Source organism: Protopterus annectens, chromosome 13.part0 (genome assembly GCF_019279795.1).
Source record: "Protopterus annectens isolate FY-2018-M chromosome 13.part0, PAN1.0, whole genome shotgun sequence".
Lineage (NCBI taxonomy): Eukaryota > Metazoa > Chordata > Ceratodontiformes > Protopteridae > Protopterus > Protopterus annectens.
In genome coordinates, this window is record NC_056747.1 from 146,713,258 (window position 1) to 146,732,472 (window position 19,215).

Sequence of the window (19,215 nt, forward strand, 5' to 3'; positions counted from 1 at the left end):
CTGTGAGGGTGCTTTTTTCTCATTAAAACAATATTTTAAATGCATAATACTTGTAAAGTCCATTTTGTACCTCTGTCCATTTGGTTTGTGACCTTTAGTAGCATTTCCATCCTCTGCCCTACCCAGTACAACCGTACTGACTTCGTTCGAATTGGTCCTAAAAATCGAAGGAAAGTCCTGACCAGAGGTACCTGGTCCCATATCCGAATGATGTTTATAGTTTTTGCCATAAAGTCCTCCTGTAACAGCTCCTTTTGCGCCATTAACCTTCCTCGCTAACATTTCCTGATTTCCCGGCACTCCAGACGGTGACGTCAGCGGTGAATGGCAAGTGGGCGTCAGCAGCTCGATTAGCTGCGATAACTGGTTAATCTGTCAATCTTATCAAGGTCACCACCTCCCACCTCCGTACCTTTAGTAGCCGTTGTAGCCTCCTCCACTTCCATCACAAAGAGCACCAAAAACTAAAAACGATGGAACCAATTGCCCAAACAGTCCAACCAACAAACAAAAAAAGGGCAACGGTAGAAAAAGAGGCTCGACTCCTTTGTAGCACGTACCACTCTTTTATTCCACAAAAAACTCACAAAACTCCAAAACACATTAACGCTTTTCCAAAACACCCTGCGTTTTCATTTCGAATGACTTCTTCAGATGAACAACAGAATGCATATCTACAACACACCCATCCTTATATATCATTTAAATTAATTATCTGAAATTAATCAATAAAACAATTAGATAATTTAATTTGACAAATACTTCCACAAAATAACATACAATACATAAACCTTGCAAGGCTACATAACAGAGAAAAGTAGGGGGAAGTATCCATTGCAAAGAACATTTTTAAAACCAGCTGAAATGTCCTTGTCAGGGCTTTTTTCCCCACCGGTGACTGCTACAAAAAAAGAAAGAACTGAAACCATATCAGTGCTAATGACATGAACCACTGAGGAGTATATGACTCTTACTCAAAATATAAATTTGTGTCAGTATGGGCCAAAAGTGGAAGTAAACTCTAGACGTGGGATTACTGAAAAATTTAAAAAGCAGCAAAAATGAACCAATATTCTAAACACAAACCAATACACATACTTCACAGTTAAACATTCTAACACAACACCTCACTCTTTGGTAACTAAGCATGAACACAACAATACTCTTGCCAACAATATCACATATCTTTCTGTGCATTTTGGAAAGTAAGTTCAAATGAGCATGGATGTCACACCCGCAGTTGGTAAATGGTACAGCCCATCTCTCTCCACCATATCCAGTGATAAGCTGGACCACTGTGAATTAACATATTTGATTATTATATCAAACTGTTATCCCTTCACATAAACAGAACTAAGATAAAACCAGAGAAGGAAAACCAAATATGAAAATATAGTACAGTTGTGTCCCACTTTTCCATTATTGCAGATGTGAGTAGATCAGTGTTGCAGCACTGATTCTAGGGTCTTCCACAAATGTTACGATTTCCCTAGTCTTAGCATCATCCCTAGCTAACGGACAGCTGAAGACAGACATCTGGATGTCAGGGTATTAGAAAGGTGTCCATCTTTCTAAGCAGTGAATGGGCAGTGTTATGCCCGAGGACAGAACAACCTCCCCAGTTGCCTGAATCGGAGTGAGGAGATGAAAAATCATAGTATGCAGAGAGAGGATGATGGAGATAAGACAAGAGGACTATCTGCCAAGAACTCATCAAACCCCTTGCATCCAGCAAGGGATTGAAAAGTGGTCAGCAGATAGAGGGTTTGGAGGATGGGATTATGTTCCACAAAACTGATCTACTCAAACATCTACAATAACACTAAGAGAAACAACTGTACTATGTTCTTCATAGTCATTGTTGCAGTACTGATTCCTAGGAGGAATCCTAAAGTCCACAATTGGGTGGTAGGTCATCTGTAAGACCCTAGAAAATAAGGGTCTATATTGTAATGTCGAAACTTCAAAAGAGCGAACGCTCTTAGATCAACACGGAAATACCGAACCCATAGAATGTCAAATGGCCAAAACAGTTATTTTTTTCCCAGTGGAGGAAACAGCAAAGTCCCGACAATGGCCTAGCGATTTTGTCCCTGCGGAAAAAAAATCTCTGTTCTGGCCGTTCGACATTATGTCGGTTTGGTATTTCTGTGTTGATGTAAAAGCGTTCGCTCTTTTGAAGTTTCGACATTGCAATACAGACCCGAAAATAAGGTTTTGTAGGATGGCAGCAGCAAAACCTGCTCTAGTCCTGGAGACATTACGTAGATTATAGTGTTTTGTAAAGGTGTGCATTGAGTTTCATGTGGCTGCCTCTAGGATGGCCTGGTAAGGACTCCTTTGAGGAACACAGTGGTAGTTGTTTCCATGCCTGCTGCAGTGGGCTTTAATATGTCCGGGGAGAATATTTTCATGGCGGGAGTAAAAGAACTTAAAGCGGTTGGCTATCCTTTTGGAAATGGTTTGTTCGGAGACAGGCCTACCTGTTTATCCTCTGAGAAGGCCACCAATAACTGCTCTGCTCTATTAGAGTTTTTTGTCCTGTCTACACATACCTTATCTGCTTGTACACATCCAGGAAATGAGGGACTTGTTCTACCCTGCTCTGTGGATTTGGGAAGAAGACTGGCAGGTTATCACCTTAGGCATAAAAGATGGGTTTGTTCTAAGAGTTACTCAATCCCAGTGAAAAGCTCTTTACACATGAGGGCTTAGAGCTCTGAGACCCTCCTTGCTCACATGACAACTATAACGAAAATGTCTTACAAGTGAGCATCTTTAGAAAGGCAGTAACAGCAGGTTCAAAGGCAGCCAAGGTGAGCTTCTCTAGGGTTCATTATTGCTGGGTCTCAAGTGAAGTACCCCTTTTAGGAAAAGCTTCATGGGGGGCAAGAGCAGCACTGTGCAGGTAAGCCAAGATGGCAGAAGCATGTACTTTAGCACTGGAGTAGGAAAGTCCCTGTCTAAACAGGCCTGAAAGGTACTCCAAGACTGAGTTGATGTCTGCCTGAGAAGGGCTGGTGTACCTGCTGTGATTCTAGATGAAATTCTCTTCCATTTTGCTAGGTATAATTTTCTGGTAGTGAGCTTCCTTGCCTCCTTTGAATGAAAGGTTAATTCCATAGGATAGGAGGCACTCCTTGGTGCCAAATTCCAATCCTCCAGGCTGTTAACCTGAGTGTAGCTAGGTGAGGATGGAAGGCAGATCCCTTGGCTTGGCTAAGGTCATCTACCTACTGCAGTAGGGTGCAGAATCTCCTCTCATTCCTCATCCAGATGGGGGCCACTAGGATCATGTTGGGTCTGTCGATCCTGACTTCTGTCAATACTCTGGTAATCAGAGACAATGGTGGGAATGCATAAAGGAACAAGGACTGTCCATGTGAGAAAGACAGCATATATTTTCAAAGTCCCTGTCTGTTGTGTTCTGGAGCAGAAATTCTGAAGTTGTCTGTTCTGGTGAAAGGTGAACAGGTCTATTAAGGGTGACCCCCCCCCCCCACTGTAGAGTTAGGTCAGGAACACCTCTCTCCCTCTCTGTTTGGCATCAATTCACTGCAGTCTATACGATCCTTGCTTAGAAAATATGCCAGGGTATTGTTCTAACCCAGAATATAAGATGCTATGCATGTCAGCCCTAGTTATTCAGCCAACATTTGAATCTTTTTCATGAGGTTGCACAAAGGGTGGGACAGGATAACCTTTTGTTTGTTTATGCACCACACTTGGTCTTGTCTGTCCAGACCTGCAAGGTACCTGGGATTAAATTCTGCTGAAAAGCCTTTATGGCCAGGTTGTCTACTAGTAACTACTTCAGTTTTATGTGTAATTTTCACTGCTGTGGTGTTCAGATGCCCTGCACTTTCAAGGAACCTAAGAGGATCCCCAAGCTGGGCCTGAACTGTCTAATGTGACAGTCTTGTCTACTTCTGGTAAAGATAAATGCACCCCTGGGTTCTGCAGTATGATGTTCTTCCACCTTAGGAGCTCCATCTTCAGGGATGGAAGGAAATGTGGCAGGATATCCAGGGGACTGAGAAGCATTTTTTAGGAACCACTGAAGTTTTCTCATGTAAAACTTTGCAAGTGTGATTATGAAAATGTAGGATGTCACCTAACCTAGAACCCTCAGAAGCTCCCTTGATGAGATGCACTGTTTTGGAAACAGGCTGGTCAGTTAGTCAGGAAAGATATCTTCACCTTTGGAAAGAAGGCCTTCTGTTGCATCGTATCTATGAGAATACCTAGAAAGAAGATCATTGCTTGACAAAGAATTTGTGGCTTCTGAAGATTTAAGGTGAGACCTACCTTCTGAAAGCACTTTACGGTGATATGCAAGGCATCTAGGGTCTCTGTTGAGGATTTTTCCTGAATGAGTCAGTCATCTAAGCAGGAGTAAATATGAACTCCCAGAGTTCTGCAATGCACTATCAGCACAGCCAAGCATTTTATGACAACTCTGAGAGCAGTGGACTGTCCAAACAGTGTAGCTCATAATTGGAAGAGAGCACCTGTTGCTACAATTCTTAGGTATTTTCAGCAACTGTCTGCTATGGGGACAGAGAGGTAAGCGTCTTTTAGTTCTAAAGTGACCAGGAAGGAATCTGGGAAGATTATGAGAAGTAATTTTTGTAAGGTCCAAGATGGGCCTTCAGCTGCTCTCCTTTCTTGGAATTAGAATGATCTGAGCAGAATCCCTTTCGCTTTTGACCTGATGGAACAGGATGAATGGATCCTTGGTGAAACAGTTCCCCTGAGGATGGATGGTAAGAAGCTTTCCTGTTTTCTTGGTGGTTTTGGAATGCCCAAGGGGGGTGTCTCTGAATTGGATCTAATACCTCCTTTTTATGATCTTGTGGACACACTGGTCCCTGGTGATATTTTCCACTGATTAGGAAGAAGGAGAGCCTTTCAGACAGAGGTTTAGAGAGGAGGGTGGGCAGGGTTTGAACACAGTCATAAATGGTCTCTGTGCTGGGTGGGCTTTTTGGAGCTCAGTGTTTTGTGACTGTTCCAGTAGCCACCTTCTGGATTGCTTGGGTCTCTTGCTAGAGGGGAGCCCCCCTTGTCTTGTCTAGGGTGGGAAAGACTAAGGTTTAGAAAGGTAATCCCTACTATAACTTGGTGTCAGAGACTGAAAACAATTAATTCACAGTTTCTATTTGCTTTCTTTTCTTATCCAGCTTCTCGAAAAGCTGCTCAGCTTGAGGTCTGAAAAGGAGGATTTTATGTCTAGAGAAGCATCCGGTAGTTCAGCCTTAACGTGATCCGACAGGCTGGGTCCTGAGCATACATGTCTGCAGGATAGAACCTGTGCCAGCTGCTCTGCATGATGCATCTAAGGGGTCATAGCCACATTTTAAGAAGTGCCTGGAGACGTGTAAAGCTTCTCTTGTGGTCTCCTGAATTTCCTTTGACAAGTTTCATTGCGCAATACAGTCCACCTTAGCTAGAATTTTGTCTTGGAGAGATTAAAGGTACTTAATCCTATGGAAATGAAAATATAATGCTCTCATTGCATGGGTGGCAGAGGTATAAGCCTTTACTCTGAATCTGTATAATAGTTTACTTTCCTTATCATTAAGCAAGGAGTTCTAGTTGGTCCCTTACGCACAACTTTTGTGCATTCAGTAGAGACTACTGAGGGGTCAGCCTTGAGATTTTGTACAGGTGCTTGTGAGAATCAAGCACTCTGTAAAATTTGTTGGGTTTCCTAGGAGCAGGTGGTAAAGAATTTGGATGCAAGGCAATGTCTTCAAAGACAACATTCAGTACTGTGTGTACAGGATGGAGAGACAGAAGTCTGGGAGAAGGAAAACTGAGAAGTCTTCTGTAATGTGTCTGAGCTTGCGAGAACTGTTTGCTTTCCTGACTGAAATCCACCTTCATGCTATGAAAGGTATCACTAAATGAAAGATTCTTGGGAAGAGAGGGTGTCCGTGTCTGAATTTGGATAGGATTGTGCTGGTCTGGTGTCTAGAGTAGGAGAACTCTTCATCTTCTGAGCTTGAGGAATCTAAATCTTCCTGAAAGGCCACCTCCCTACTTCTTTTGGATGTGGAGGCTTTAGTAGCAGAAATCTGGGAGGGCCTTCTGGATTTCCTGAAAGACATGAATTACTGTGCTATTTTTAAGAGGTGTTGGGCTTCTGCTCGAGAAGTATCTGAAGGTGGGGGCAAAGAAAAGGAAGTGGTTTGTTTTTGTTTAGGTGTCCATTTAGAAGGGATGACCTGAGGTTGTGGTCATTTGACCATGACGTCTGTTCAGGTTTCAGTGTCTTCCCTTAAGACCCACAACAAAAACATCGGAAGCAGAGGCCTGCTGAGTGTCCTCAGAGACTACTAATGTGTGTGTTGTGGTAACAGTGTTAAGTAGGCTGGAAAAGTACAGTTTTGTACCTACCATAAATGTAGATGTTCGAGTGTTCACACTGCTGCAGTCATCACACTTGGGTTATCCTGCCATCAGGCGGTCCCCGCAGTCGGCCAGAGTCCCAAAGTCTTGGTCCGGCACTGGTTGCTGTCGCTTCTTCCCTGGCGTCAGTGCGCCAGGGGTATATAAGAGGCATCCGACACCATATTCTTCAGTTTTTCTTGCCCCAGATGTCAGGTGCCCCCAAGTAGGTAGGCAATACATATTGCTAATAAAACATATAAAAGGAATAAAAGGAATACCTTCAGTTACAAGCAAATACACCACAAAGGTTGTACAGGATAGAAAGGTATAGAAAAGTTCAGCTAGGTCAGAGGGGATGGAGGGAGGGTAACCTGGACTGCAGCAGTGTGAACACTCTAACATCTACATTTATGGTAGGTACAAAACTGTACTACGTTCATCGTGTTACACTGCTGCAGTCATCACACTTGGGTTGAATCCCAAAGCTAAGGATGGGCGGTGGAACTAAACAGGGTTTGGAGAAGCAAGTAGGCCCTGCAGAACTGCAGTGGCAAAGCCAGCTCTGGTTTTAGAGTATAGAGGTAAGTGATACTGCTTGGTGAATTGCAGCCTCAAAAATATCCTTGGTTGGTACCCCTCTGAGGAAGGCTGTTGATGTTGCTGTAGCCCTGGTGGAATGGGGCCTAATGCTACCAGATACAGGTTTCCCATGGTGTGTGTAGCAGAAACGGATATAATGTCCTATCCATTTTGAAAATGGTCTGTTTTGAGATAGCCTTTCCTTGTGATCCTGCAGCATAGGATACAAAGAGCTGGTCAGATTTTCTGAAAGCCTTAGTTTTATCCAAGTAGTAACATAATTGCCTGTGAATGTCCAGAGAGTGTAGGAGCTTTCCCCTTTGTTCTGGGGGTTTGGATAAAAGGTGGGCAAATGAATGGTTTGGGTTAGGGCCACACTGGATACCACCTTTGGCATAAAGGAAGGGTTAGTTCGTAAAGCGACTCTGTCTTGATGAAAAATGATGAAAGGCTCCACTGCCATTAGGGTTTGTAGCTCTGAGACTCTTCGTGCTAAAGTTATTGCCAGCAGCAGGGCAGTTTTCCATGATGGAAACTGTAAATCAGCTGTAAAAGCTGGTCCAAAGGGCGGTAGTGTAATTTTTTCCAAAACAAAGTTGAGATCCCAAGTTGGTGTTGGTGCTCTCCGGGGCGGTCTTATGTTCTTAGCCCCTCTGAGGTACTGTCTTAGTAATGGATGTGAAAATATAGGAGGATCCGTGTTGTATTGAGCTGAAACAGCTGAGGCGTGGATCTTAATAGATGAAAAGGAAAGTCCTTTGTGCAACATCTCAGTTAAATATTGTAGAATCTGAGGAATATTTGGGACAAGGGGATTTTGGCCTTTAGCCTGGTTCCAGGCGCAGAATCTTTTCCATTTGTCTGAATAGGCTTTCCTGGTGCTGGGCCTCCAGAATGACATCCATAACAGCTTTAGAGAGAAGTGTTGACTGGTTGTTTAGGTAATTTGCCATGCAGCCAGATTTGAAGTCTTGAGCTGGCTGTGTAGAATCTTATTGTTTTGCTGAGTGAGCAGGTGAGGACTTTGAGGTAAAATCCATGGTGGGCCTTGAGCCATGTTCCTTAGTATTGGATACCAGTGTTGGCGTGGCCAGTCTGGAGCAATGAGTATCATTTTTGGCCTCTCTAATCTGGCTTTCAGCAGCACCTTTGCCAGAAGAGGCAGTGGAGGAAAGGCATACACTATTAATGTTTTCCAACTGAATGAGAGGGCGTCCACTTTCCAAGCTAGTGTGTGGTATGTCCTTGTGCAAAATTTCCGTAGTTGGTAGTTTTGGGGGGAAGCAAACAGATCTATGTCTGGCCTCCCCCATTTTTGAGTTATCATTGCGAATACTTGTGGATCTAGTTTACACTCGTGAGGATCTATGATGTTTCTGCTTAGATAGTCTGCCAATGTGTTTTTCTTTCCTGGCAGGAATTGTGCTTGTAGTTGAACTTGGTAGGTCAGTGCTGTGTTCCACAAGGTCATTGCTTGCCTGCATAGGGGGTAGGAATGTGTGCCCCCTTGCTTGTTTATGTATTATAGTTTGCCTGGCTGTGGGTAAGGTAAAAGGCTGACCCTTGTTGAGGTGACATGCCTGAGCCCACTATAGAAACTCCTGTTCTTTCCAAGCTGTGGCTGTGTTGAGTCCATACGCTTTTCAGGTACCACTGTAATTTCCTCATATGCAGTTTTGCATATGGTATTAGAAGTATGCAAGATGCCATGAATCCAAAGGCCTGCAGAATTTTTCTTGCAGAGAGTTGTGTCTTTGTTGCCATCATTTTGAAGTATTGAGTCAGTTGTCCTTGCTTGTCTGGCGTGAGATAAGCCATCTGGGCCGTTGTATTTAAGCTGGCACCCAGGAATATTATGTCTTGTGAGGGCACTAGTTTTGACTTCTTTTCGTTTACTGTGTACCCTAGGCAACTTAATAGGTTTTTGACAAACGCCAGATGCTTTAAAAGAATGTCCTTGCTTTCTGCTTGAATAAGGCAGTCGTCCAGGTATGGATATATTTGAATTCCTCTTTGTCTGCAGTATGCAATTACTGGTGCCAGGCATTTTGTGAAGACCCGGGTGCAGTAGATACGCCAAAGGGCAGTGCAGAGAATTGGTAATGGGTTGAACCTGCTATAAATCAGAGGTATCTTCTGCAATTTTGTCTGATAGGGACATGCAGGTATGCCTCCTTGAGGTCCAACGTTACTAGCCAAGCCTTCTTGCCCAACATGGGAAGAAGTTGCTGTAGTGTTAGCATCTTGAATTTGGGTACTTCCAGATATGTGTTTAGAATTGAGAGGTCCAGAATGGGTCTCCAGGCTTTGTCCTTTCGTGGAACCAGAAAGAGTCTTAAGTAAAATCCTTGTCGTCGCTCCTGTGTAGGAACGTGCTGAATGGCTCTCATGTCCATGAGAGCTGTAATTTGTTTTTGAGCCTCTGCCCATTGATTTGGTGGCAGGTTTGGTATTCCTTTTATCCTTGGTAAAGTGTGAAAGTGGAACCTGTATCCTTGAGATACAATATTTAGGACCCATTTGTCTTTTCTGATGACGTGCCAGTTGTCTGCAAAAAGTGCTAGTTTTCCTCCCAAGGGAGCTGCCAAGAGGGATTTGCTTGGCAGTCTGAGGGGTAAGTTATTGTGTTTGCCTTCTGATAGTTTGAGACCTGTCTTCTCCTCCTTTCTGGGTTGTGGCACCCCATTGTCGAGGCTGGTAAGAGCCTTGTGGCTGGCCTCTGCCTCTTGGGTGTCTGTATCTGCCCCTCTGTGGTCTGGCAGAAGCTGGAAAAGTTTGTTCTTTTAACCAAGCATGCCTACGTATGACAGACCCTGTCACTGCTGCTCTACAAGAAGCTTCCAATGAATCAAATCCACATTGCAAAATATGTTTTCCCACTTGTTCAGCTGCATGCAACAAATCTTGCATTTCTTTGTAATCAGGCTGCTCTGTAGGAGTGCTCATTTTTTGTTTTAATTGAGACATCAAATATTGTTGATATTTCAGCATGTGAAACTGGCAATTTAAGGCCCTCATAGCTAGAGTAGCTGAGGTATATACTTTCTTTCCCCATCTGTCTAGTGCTCTAGAATCCCTTTCAGAGGGTACAGGATTTTTAGCAACAGAGGCCTTAACCCCTTTCGGACCCTGGGAAATGGTTTCTGGATCTGCAACAGGGCTTTTATATAGGAATTTGTGTGAGTCAGGGAACTCTGTAGTATATGTCTGGTTTGGCTGGTGCAGGAGGTAGTGAATCTGGGTTAAGGCTAGATTCTGAATAAACATCATCCACAATGTCTAACACAGGTGGAATAGCAAGTGGTCTACGCTGGGGTAGTAAAAGGAACTCTCCGAGTCTTTTCTTTGAATCAGAGTAATCCTGGCCTTCCCAGTGGAAATGTTCCCTCATGGTATGTAAAGTTTCCCCAAAAGAGTAGTCTTCTGGGGGAGATGCTGAAGGAATAGACTCTTCAGCATCAGAGTCTTCATATGGGGGAAAAGAGTACTCCTGTCTCTCAGAAGAATCTGAGGAAATTGAAACCTGGTCAGAGGAAGCGTAGTCCTCCTCCTGTCTAGGCCTTTTATCAGGAGGGGGATGGGAACCCCTGATTAGGGTAATTAAGTCTTCAGCCATCTTAAGCATCTGTTTCTTAGGCATGGGGCCTTGTACTGGAGACTGCTGTATAGTCTTCTTTGCAACTTTGCATAGGATTTAACAGTGAGTGTAGTCGGTTTGAAGACACCTTCTGCAACTGAAGGTGTTTCAACTGCACCGGAATCTCCTTCAGCCATGGAGTCAGAAGGGCCTAAATATAAAGGTTGTGGAGGCCTAGCAATTTCTGCTTGGGAATCGGATGCCGCCAGGGGTTCTAAATCAGCGGTCGTCAGGGGCTGCGTAGACGCCTCACTGAAAACCGGAGAACCGGCGACTAGCCTAGCAGAGGCCTCGGAGTCTGGTTTGGGTCTCGGCTGCCTGTCCTTATCTTTGTGTTTTTTATGTATTCCGGTCTTTTGCTGCTCCGACGGCATAGTATAATTAAATTTCCTACCAAAATAATGTCGGGCGAAATCAAACCGATGTTTAATAGTTTGTTTGTTAAACCTAGCACAAAACTGACAACCTGTGACATCATGGTCTGGGCCTAGGGAAGGAATACAATAAGAATGAAAGTCCTTATGAGGTATTTGCTTCCCACAAGAAATGCAATTGTTAACTTTTTCTGACATCGGACTGAGGCAAGAAGAGGTTCCCCAATGGGGTACTTAGCTTTATTGAAGACTTCGGTCTGAAATTCGATTTGAAAATCTCAGGAGTCGGCTGACTGGCACTTGCGAACTGCTTCTGCTTCGGGCACCGCGCGGCAAGAAAGACTGGAAAAAATGATGTCGGATGCCTCTTATATACCCCTGGCGCACTGATGCCAGGGAAGAAGTGACAACAACCGACGCCGGACCAAGACTTTAGAAATCTGGCCAACTGCGGGACCGCCTGACGGCAGGATAACCCAAGTGTGATGACTGCAGCAGTGTAACACAAACATCCATGACGTTTTCCTGAGGGGTCACACCAGGGAATTCAGGCCTAGGGGTTATTGGACCAGGTGGCTGCAAAGGTGTCTTAACCGGGTTGTCTGTCGACTTAGGAACTAGAGCGGAAGCTTTCTCAGGAAGACAAGATCCTTGGGGCTTTTCTGTCTTTCTGTTTTTTCAGAATTATGCAAACAGAAGCTGGTGTTTGCAAAGGCCCTGTGGTGGCTCTGGGTTACAATGCTACCGGGGAAACCAGAGACGACTACTCCATATGGAGTATGCCCTACATTTGAGAGTTTTTGCATTGAATTTTGCACAGTGAAGACAATTAGAGATGTTGTACTTAGGGTTACAACAGAACAGATGAAATTAATTAACATCTTTATGCAGGATTTGCTTTCCACACTTCAAGCAATTGTTGATCTAGTTAAACATTAAATTAACAGGGGAAAATCCCAAATGGGATTCTTATCTGAGTGGTAGTAGTAGAAACTCTGGAAAAACCAACCAACCAATAGACTGCAAGTGTTCTGAACACATGTGAAGCACATTGAACTGCACAGCTAGAAAGAACTGATGATGGAGCCAGTGGATGCCCTTCTTATACCGTAACATCCAGACGTTGGTCTTCTAATATCTGTTGGCTAGAGATGATGCAGAGACTGTGGAAACTGAGTCAGTTACTGGCTTCTGCATGGCAGGAAGACCCAAGACTCAGTACTGCAACACTGACTATGAAGAACATCCTATAAATCAATGTAAATTTATTAGGTCTCCATTTATGCAATTTTATTTTATACAGTAACTGGTGCATAGACTGGAAAAATAAGCCCTGAACTGGATAAATAAGGTCGAATCACAAGCTTCTGGAACATAAGATACACAAGATACTTTACACAATTTTTCCCTTTATTAGCTACCTTGCAATTGCAAATATTACCTTAAAATTCAAATACTTTATTAAAGTGGACACCTTGATATGAACTACTTTGAACAAAATGGATGCTTACCATCTGAGTTTCTTCTTGACACTTTTGTTTAACATCACTTAACATGTCTTCAAGTTTAGCCTTCTGTTGGTCCATTTCATCAAGCCTGTCTTGAGCATCCTGTTTCTGAGCCTCCAGTTCCTGAAGATTTGTTGTTTCTCTGTCTAAATCATTCTGAAGCTCCTATGAAAAGAAAGTAGAGATGAAAAATTATACAATCATCCACAAACAGAATTCAGTAGTGGTTTCTTAATATACTAAGAAAATCTGACAGTAACAAAAGTCGATACCAGTTGAAAGTGTTCAGATGCCCATGTGATGACTCCCTCCAGAGATAATTCTCCAATTATATCTTTGTACTTGCCCATTTCTACAGCACACACATTTTAAGAATGCACTATGCATACAGACACCAAAAACAATTTCTGTTAATGTACAATTTATTTCAAAGTACTCATGATATTCTCAGTCTTGTGGTGAAGAGGGATAAAGCCCAGCCTATGGTCCAGGTAACCCCACCACCACCATTTGACTTGAAGCATGGACGCTAGGCGACTGTGGGAAAATGACCTTGAGTGGTAGACAATAGTATACACATTCTGGGAGGAAGGAGGCAGCTAGGAATGACACAAGTGGCACCTACCAGTGGGCAAATGCTCACCTGTGGAGCGGGCCAGGCATGCTCACAATGCAGACATGATGTTTGCACTGTTAAACTGGGGAGTTACTACGTCAGAAGTATGCATGTCTCTCCTTGCCCAGGCAGCTGCAGCAACCTCCTCAGGACTATCTCTTGGCCTCTCTCCAAATGTTAGACAACTGCCTCACAAGGTAACGGCTGGGATTAATAACGTGTTCCTAGATGAGAGTTAATGGCTCAAAGGGCTCTTACTTTGTCCGAGAAATACTTGACTCTGACCTCTGGAGGAACAAATATGCCAATGGGGCAAAATAAATTGAACCACTGGCAAATTCCTATGGAGGATAGTGGGGGACAAAAAAAATTCAGTCAAGTCAAAGGTTATCTGAAGGACTGAAAGACTGAAGATGTAACACACATCCAAAGGTGATGCAACTAGCCATAAATCTTACAAAAATAACTGCACAATGTCCAAAAATAGTATCCACTGAATGGGGAGCATTTACATGCAATAAGGAGGAAAGTAACTGGACTCTGAAACAAGCCACTTCTCCTAGGCATACCAGTCTCAGAGCTGGTATATCCAAGATGCAAGAAGGGGGGGGGGGGGGGTGCAGGGAAGCAAAGCCCTCAAAAAAAAAAAACTTAATGGTGTTGGAATTTGCCTTATTTATTTATTTTTGGTAGGAATTAATGTTTAATTTCTGAAGTATTAGGACTTACAGTATCAGATTTTGCACTTCTGATAAAAGTTGTGCATTTCAGCAAAGCCCATTAAATCTGGAGGCCTGGAGACAAAAGCTCAACTTAAACTTAACTCCATGTGTCAATACAAATAAGGTACTAATACATACAGTATAAGCTACCACATAACAAAATAAGGGAAATTATTTTAATTAATAAAAAATAAGAAATACAAAACTGATACAGAATGTATATTCTGGTAAAAAGGCATAGATGTTAAGAGACTCAGACCACTGACACCCCTCTATGAGGGTACCAGGTATTTCCTCTTGAACCAGAATCTGAGAAATGCCATTGGGTCCCTCCAAACTATAAGCCATGACTCCCCCTTCCCAAATGAATAAGCCTTCGTATCAGTAGGTGTGAATGTGCGAAGAGGCCACATCATATTGGCCTTCAGTATGGTCTCAGACAGAAGGAGCAGCAGAGGTATTACGATTGTCTGAGGACTTATTAGGAAACCAAGACGTCTGGGTCTGACCTGACAGCCAAAGCATCCGATTTAGAATTTTGTACTCAATACAGATTTTTGTCAGCTTCATTTTTGGCTGACGCAGGAAAAGAGGGTTCAGTCTCCATTTCCAAATGACTGTGCTCCTGACGTCTTTGGTGTTCTAAATATATCTTAAGGAAGGGCAATAATTATAGTCATGACTGGGTCCTAGGTAATGAAAGACATTTACTGTGGCTACCCCTGTAAGGTATTTGCCTCCCACAATCACATTTTCCCATCTTAGCTGACATGAAAAAGATTACATTTTTCGTCAAATATTATGAAAAATAGGAAGTTTCCCCAATGGGGATAGTTATCTGTCCAAAGCAAATGGAAATAGCAACAACTGTACATCTGAAAGGAAAACAAAGAAATGCAAGTTCAATGTGTGGGATGATGGCAAGAAAGTTCTAGGGTGCATCTCATCTCACCCATACATCTCTTAAATACCTTGTAGCCTCAGTCCTTTCACGTCATGTATCGGACATATGGCATGCGTGGAAGACTACTAGACTTTGGTATCTTGACTAGACATACTGCTATCTCTGATAGAATATCACAACTGGTAATTAATACTGAAGCTGTGATTACAGGAAGGATATTAGTGTTTTCCAAGATGAGAACAAATCAGCCTCATGAGCAAGTTCAATAGGAAAAAGTGCAAACTCCACTACTACAAAATTAAAATCCAGCGAAGGTGCCATCCATCTTCTAGATGAGGTATATAAAACTCTTTACAAAAAACTTTCAATTAAGGAAGTGTAGAAATTGCTGCATCTGTGGACAGATGCACAAAAATGAAGAAAACGAAAGGCCAAAAGATAATTCACAAAAATACTGTAGAATCAGTGGCATATGGACCTTAAAAGGATCCTGGTTCTTGCTTTGGCACTAACTAGAGAATATTTTCCATTTAGTCATACATGATTTTCTAGTAGCTGGTTTCTTAGCCTCCTTTAACACCTACTACACAACCACAAACTGAAAGCTGTGTTTTATCAAACACCTCCTGCCCTGCGTAAGCCCATACTCTGAGGAAGCTTGTGACAATTGCCCTTGGCCATTTTGAGAACCACTGCTGCCTGGGCCAAAACGAATTACCAGCATTCATGATGGGAGAATCCTTCTGAATCATTACAGGAATCCTGGCTATCATATGAAAGAGTGGAAATGCTCACATGCATATCCCTAGCCATGGGAGTGAAAAGGCATCAGTCTTCCAGGCTAAAGGAGTTCTAGAACAAAATTTCTTTAACTGCTGTGAATGTACACAAACAAATCTACTTGAGATGCTCCCCACAGATGGGTACAATTTCCTTTTGTTGGGGGGGGGGGTCTGTCCTGGCCCTATTCATCTTCTCTGTTGTAACGTTCAGCTCTGAAGGAATGCAGGGTAAAAAATATGGTTGCCATTTCAGTGTTTCTCAAGAACACAGGTATTGATTATAAAGAGGCATAAACTTGAAACAATTTTTTAAGGACTCATGAATGTCAAGATCCTACAGATGACATCATCTACGGGTTTAGAGAAACTGATGTACATGTACTTATTACATAAGATACATGTAAATGTGCTCAAAATATGAACCTATACAAATTACAAATCAGCACAAAATTAGTATAATTTATCAACGGCGCAAATTTATACATACGCTGCGTCAAAATAAAGCATGGGAATCCACTTTTCTATACAAATATTCGCAATCATTTCTTAAGAACAGATCTGTCCGGTTCAACCTGTGGGTTATTGGATCTGACTTGGATCTGAACCCAGACATTTCTTCAAGACTTCAGTTCAACAGGCTCCACCTACCCTATCCACAATCCTTCACTCCTCAAAAATACTTGAAATCGATTTTGTTCCTCTCTGTCAAAGTTTAGTGAGGCAACAGCCTAATCAAAGAGGATCTAAAGACCCCAACAAGAAGAAAGATTACCACCCTCTTCCACTTGATCATTCAATGACAAAGGATGCGTTGTACAGGAAGGTTGAACCACACAAAGAAAGAGTGTGCTCTGGTTAAGTACATAAATATCTTATCCGATGTTGTCTTCGACATCTGACTTCAATCTGTGAGACAAAGTCCTCAGCCACGCAACACACCTAGGAGGTTCTAAGGAAGAATATTGAGGAATACCATAGGACCAACTTCTGGCCTGGATCTACAATGGATGTCCAGCTTGTAGTGAGACACAAATGTATGATGATCTACTCTACGTAGCAGCCACACATGCATCTAAACACATATTAAAAAGCCTTGGAAGCAGCCATACTCTGGTGGTATGACCTTTTGGTTTACAATGCAAGGTCTTACCTTTTAAAATATATACAAAGGAAATACAGACAGCCAGCCACTTGGATGTCGTAAATTTAGAAACTGGTTTACCCAATCTAGACTTCGAAAAGGAAACAGCTATCATACTTCCTGAAAGACTTGGTCTCGTCCAAATAAAATCTTAGCTGTCTATATACATGCAGACAATGTAACAATTACTCACCCTTGCTGGAAATACTGGGGAAAATACTAGAAGGTGAATAGATTGGTTCAGTTTATTTTTAGAAGCTACCTTTGGAAGCAAGGCGGGGTCTGTGCAAAGAGGCACCCTATCCTTATGGAACGCCAAATATGGAGGAATGGCTAAAAAAAAAAAAAAAAAACAACTTGTAATTCAGACACATGTCTGGCAGAAGTAATAGCCATCAGGAACAATGCCTTTCAAGATAGCAGAAGGCTCAAAAGGAGGGTCTCTACAAGGACTTGCAGCATAAAAGGTAAAGCCCAGGAAGATACAGGGTCCCAAACAGGATGATGTAATAAAAAAGTGCCTTTTCTGAAAGGCTTTGGAGAATAAGGTAGCCAAAGGTACATTATCCCTGCAAACATGAAAATGAGATTTGGCTGCCAACTGCACCTTAATCATGGAATAAAAATAAGTTATGTACTTACCATAATTTTCCGTCTGTGTTGTCTTCTTCAGTCTTCATCAAACTTGTAGGTCTCGGTTCCGAGCTTGGAATAGACTTGGCAGTCAGCAAGCTTAGGATCCGAAGCTAGAGCTCCTCCTCACTCTACACATACTCCCTAAGCTCCTCTCAGATACCTCAGATCGAGTTTGCTGCACTATTTTTATAAATAAAAAAATTACATTCTAAAAAGCAACAGAGCATAAAAGTTGCTCAGGAGGTCAACACAGGAACAAAGGTTCCCAGTATAATCTATCAAGTTCTTCAGAGACAAAGAAGGGGGGAATGGGGGTGATGAACACTGAAGCAGACAACACAGATGGAACGTTATGGTGAGTACATAACTTCTTTATTTGATGGTGTCTGTTCAGTCTTCATCACAACTGTGTGATAGAGTCCCCAGCTACATAGGTCTGGGCGGCCTTATGGAAGGATATTCCGCAGCACTGCAGAAGCAAAAGCAGCCCTGTTTCTAGATATGATGTCAAGTTTGTAATGTGAAATGAAAGTGTCAAGAGTTTGCTGATGATGCAGCTGCAAAATTATCTTCTAAAGAAACCCTAGACCAGAAAGCCTGGGAAGTGGCAAAAGATCTTGTGGAATGACCTCTGACTGGTTTAGGTAAGGGAACATTATTCAAAGAATACACATGAATAATGCAGCTTGTTAGCCAAAGAGCACTAGTAGTTTTAACAACAGCTTTCCCTTTTATGGAATCTGAGAAAGCGACAAACAACTGATCAGACTTCCTGAAAGTTTTGTCTTATCCAGACAGAACTGCAATTGTCTATGGACATCCAAAAGACGCAACATACATTCACCCTTATTTTGAAAGTTCAGAAAAAATACAGGGAGATTAACAGATTGATTAATAATACTGACCAATGCAACCTCCGGTAAGAAAGAGGGATTAGTATGTAAAGTAACTCTGTCTTTATGGTAAATAAGAAAAAAATAGGGAGGTTTGGAAGATAGCACCTGAAGTTCAGAAACCAAGCTGTTTTCTAGGACAAGAATTTCAATTCCGCTTTAGCGGCAGGTTCAAAATGAGGTAAGGTTAAGGCTTGAAGTAGTAACCTAAGATCCCTCGGAGGAGTAAGTAGGATCCTTGATAGGAGGTCAAAGAGGGAAAGTACCCTTGAGAAAGACTTTGCTAAGTCTGAAAGAAGCCAAAGATGTAGTATTCGCTCCTATGTAAAAATTACAAATGGCTGCTAACTGAACTTTGACGGCAGAGAAACTGACCCCCGAATGAAAAAGACCAGCCAGGAAATCCATTACTGCTGAAATGGGCACCTTAAGCAGATCAATATGATGCTGTTGGGCCCAGATGGAAAAAAACTTTTCCACTTACTTTTATAAATTTTTCAGGTAGAAGAATTATGAGAAGAAATGATAATATTCTGGACAAGGGAAGAAAGCCTGGATTGTCTAACCATCACTAGAATTGAAGAAACCATGCGGTTAGTTGCAAGCTGTGAATATCTGGGTGAATTTGCCCTGAAGGGCGACACAGAAGAGCTCGATGTAGTTCCAGGGTCCACCAAGGGCAAATTAGGTGAGAAAAAGGAAGATGAACTAAACTTGTCGAGTCCAAGAAGGGGCAATGAGGGTCACTTTGCTCTTCAAACTGTGTGCCTTCTGAAGAAATCTGGGAATTAAGGGGACATGAGGAAAAGCATAAAGTAGACTGGGAGGCCAAGCATGGACTAGAGCATCTCTTGGTGGCTGTTCCTGTGGAGGGATCATGGCAAAGTACCTGCTGCACTTGTTGAAAGAGGAGGAAAAAAGGTTGCAGCGGGGTTGACCCATCTGAGGAAGATCTGGTTTGCCACCGATTGATTCAGAGACCATTCGTGAGGCATCAGAGGTACCCTGCTGAGCCTCTCCTCCCATA

At 42.6% G+C, this 19,215-nt stretch overlaps 1 protein-coding gene across 2 annotated transcripts in view; it reads right to left on the bottom strand.

The window, feature by feature from the left end:
• EPS15L1 (epidermal growth factor receptor pathway substrate 15 like 1) overlaps positions 1–19,215 on the bottom strand; it is a 3,892,050-nt gene that overhangs the window by 2,215,760 nt on the left and 1,657,075 nt on the right. For both annotated transcript variants that reach the window (XM_044090736.1, XM_044090735.1), the window contains one exon: positions 12,498–12,659. In XM_044090736.1, coding sequence (XP_043946671.1) covers positions 12,498–12,659 — 162 coding nt within the window. The remainder of the gene's footprint in view (positions 1–12,497; positions 12,660–19,215) is intronic.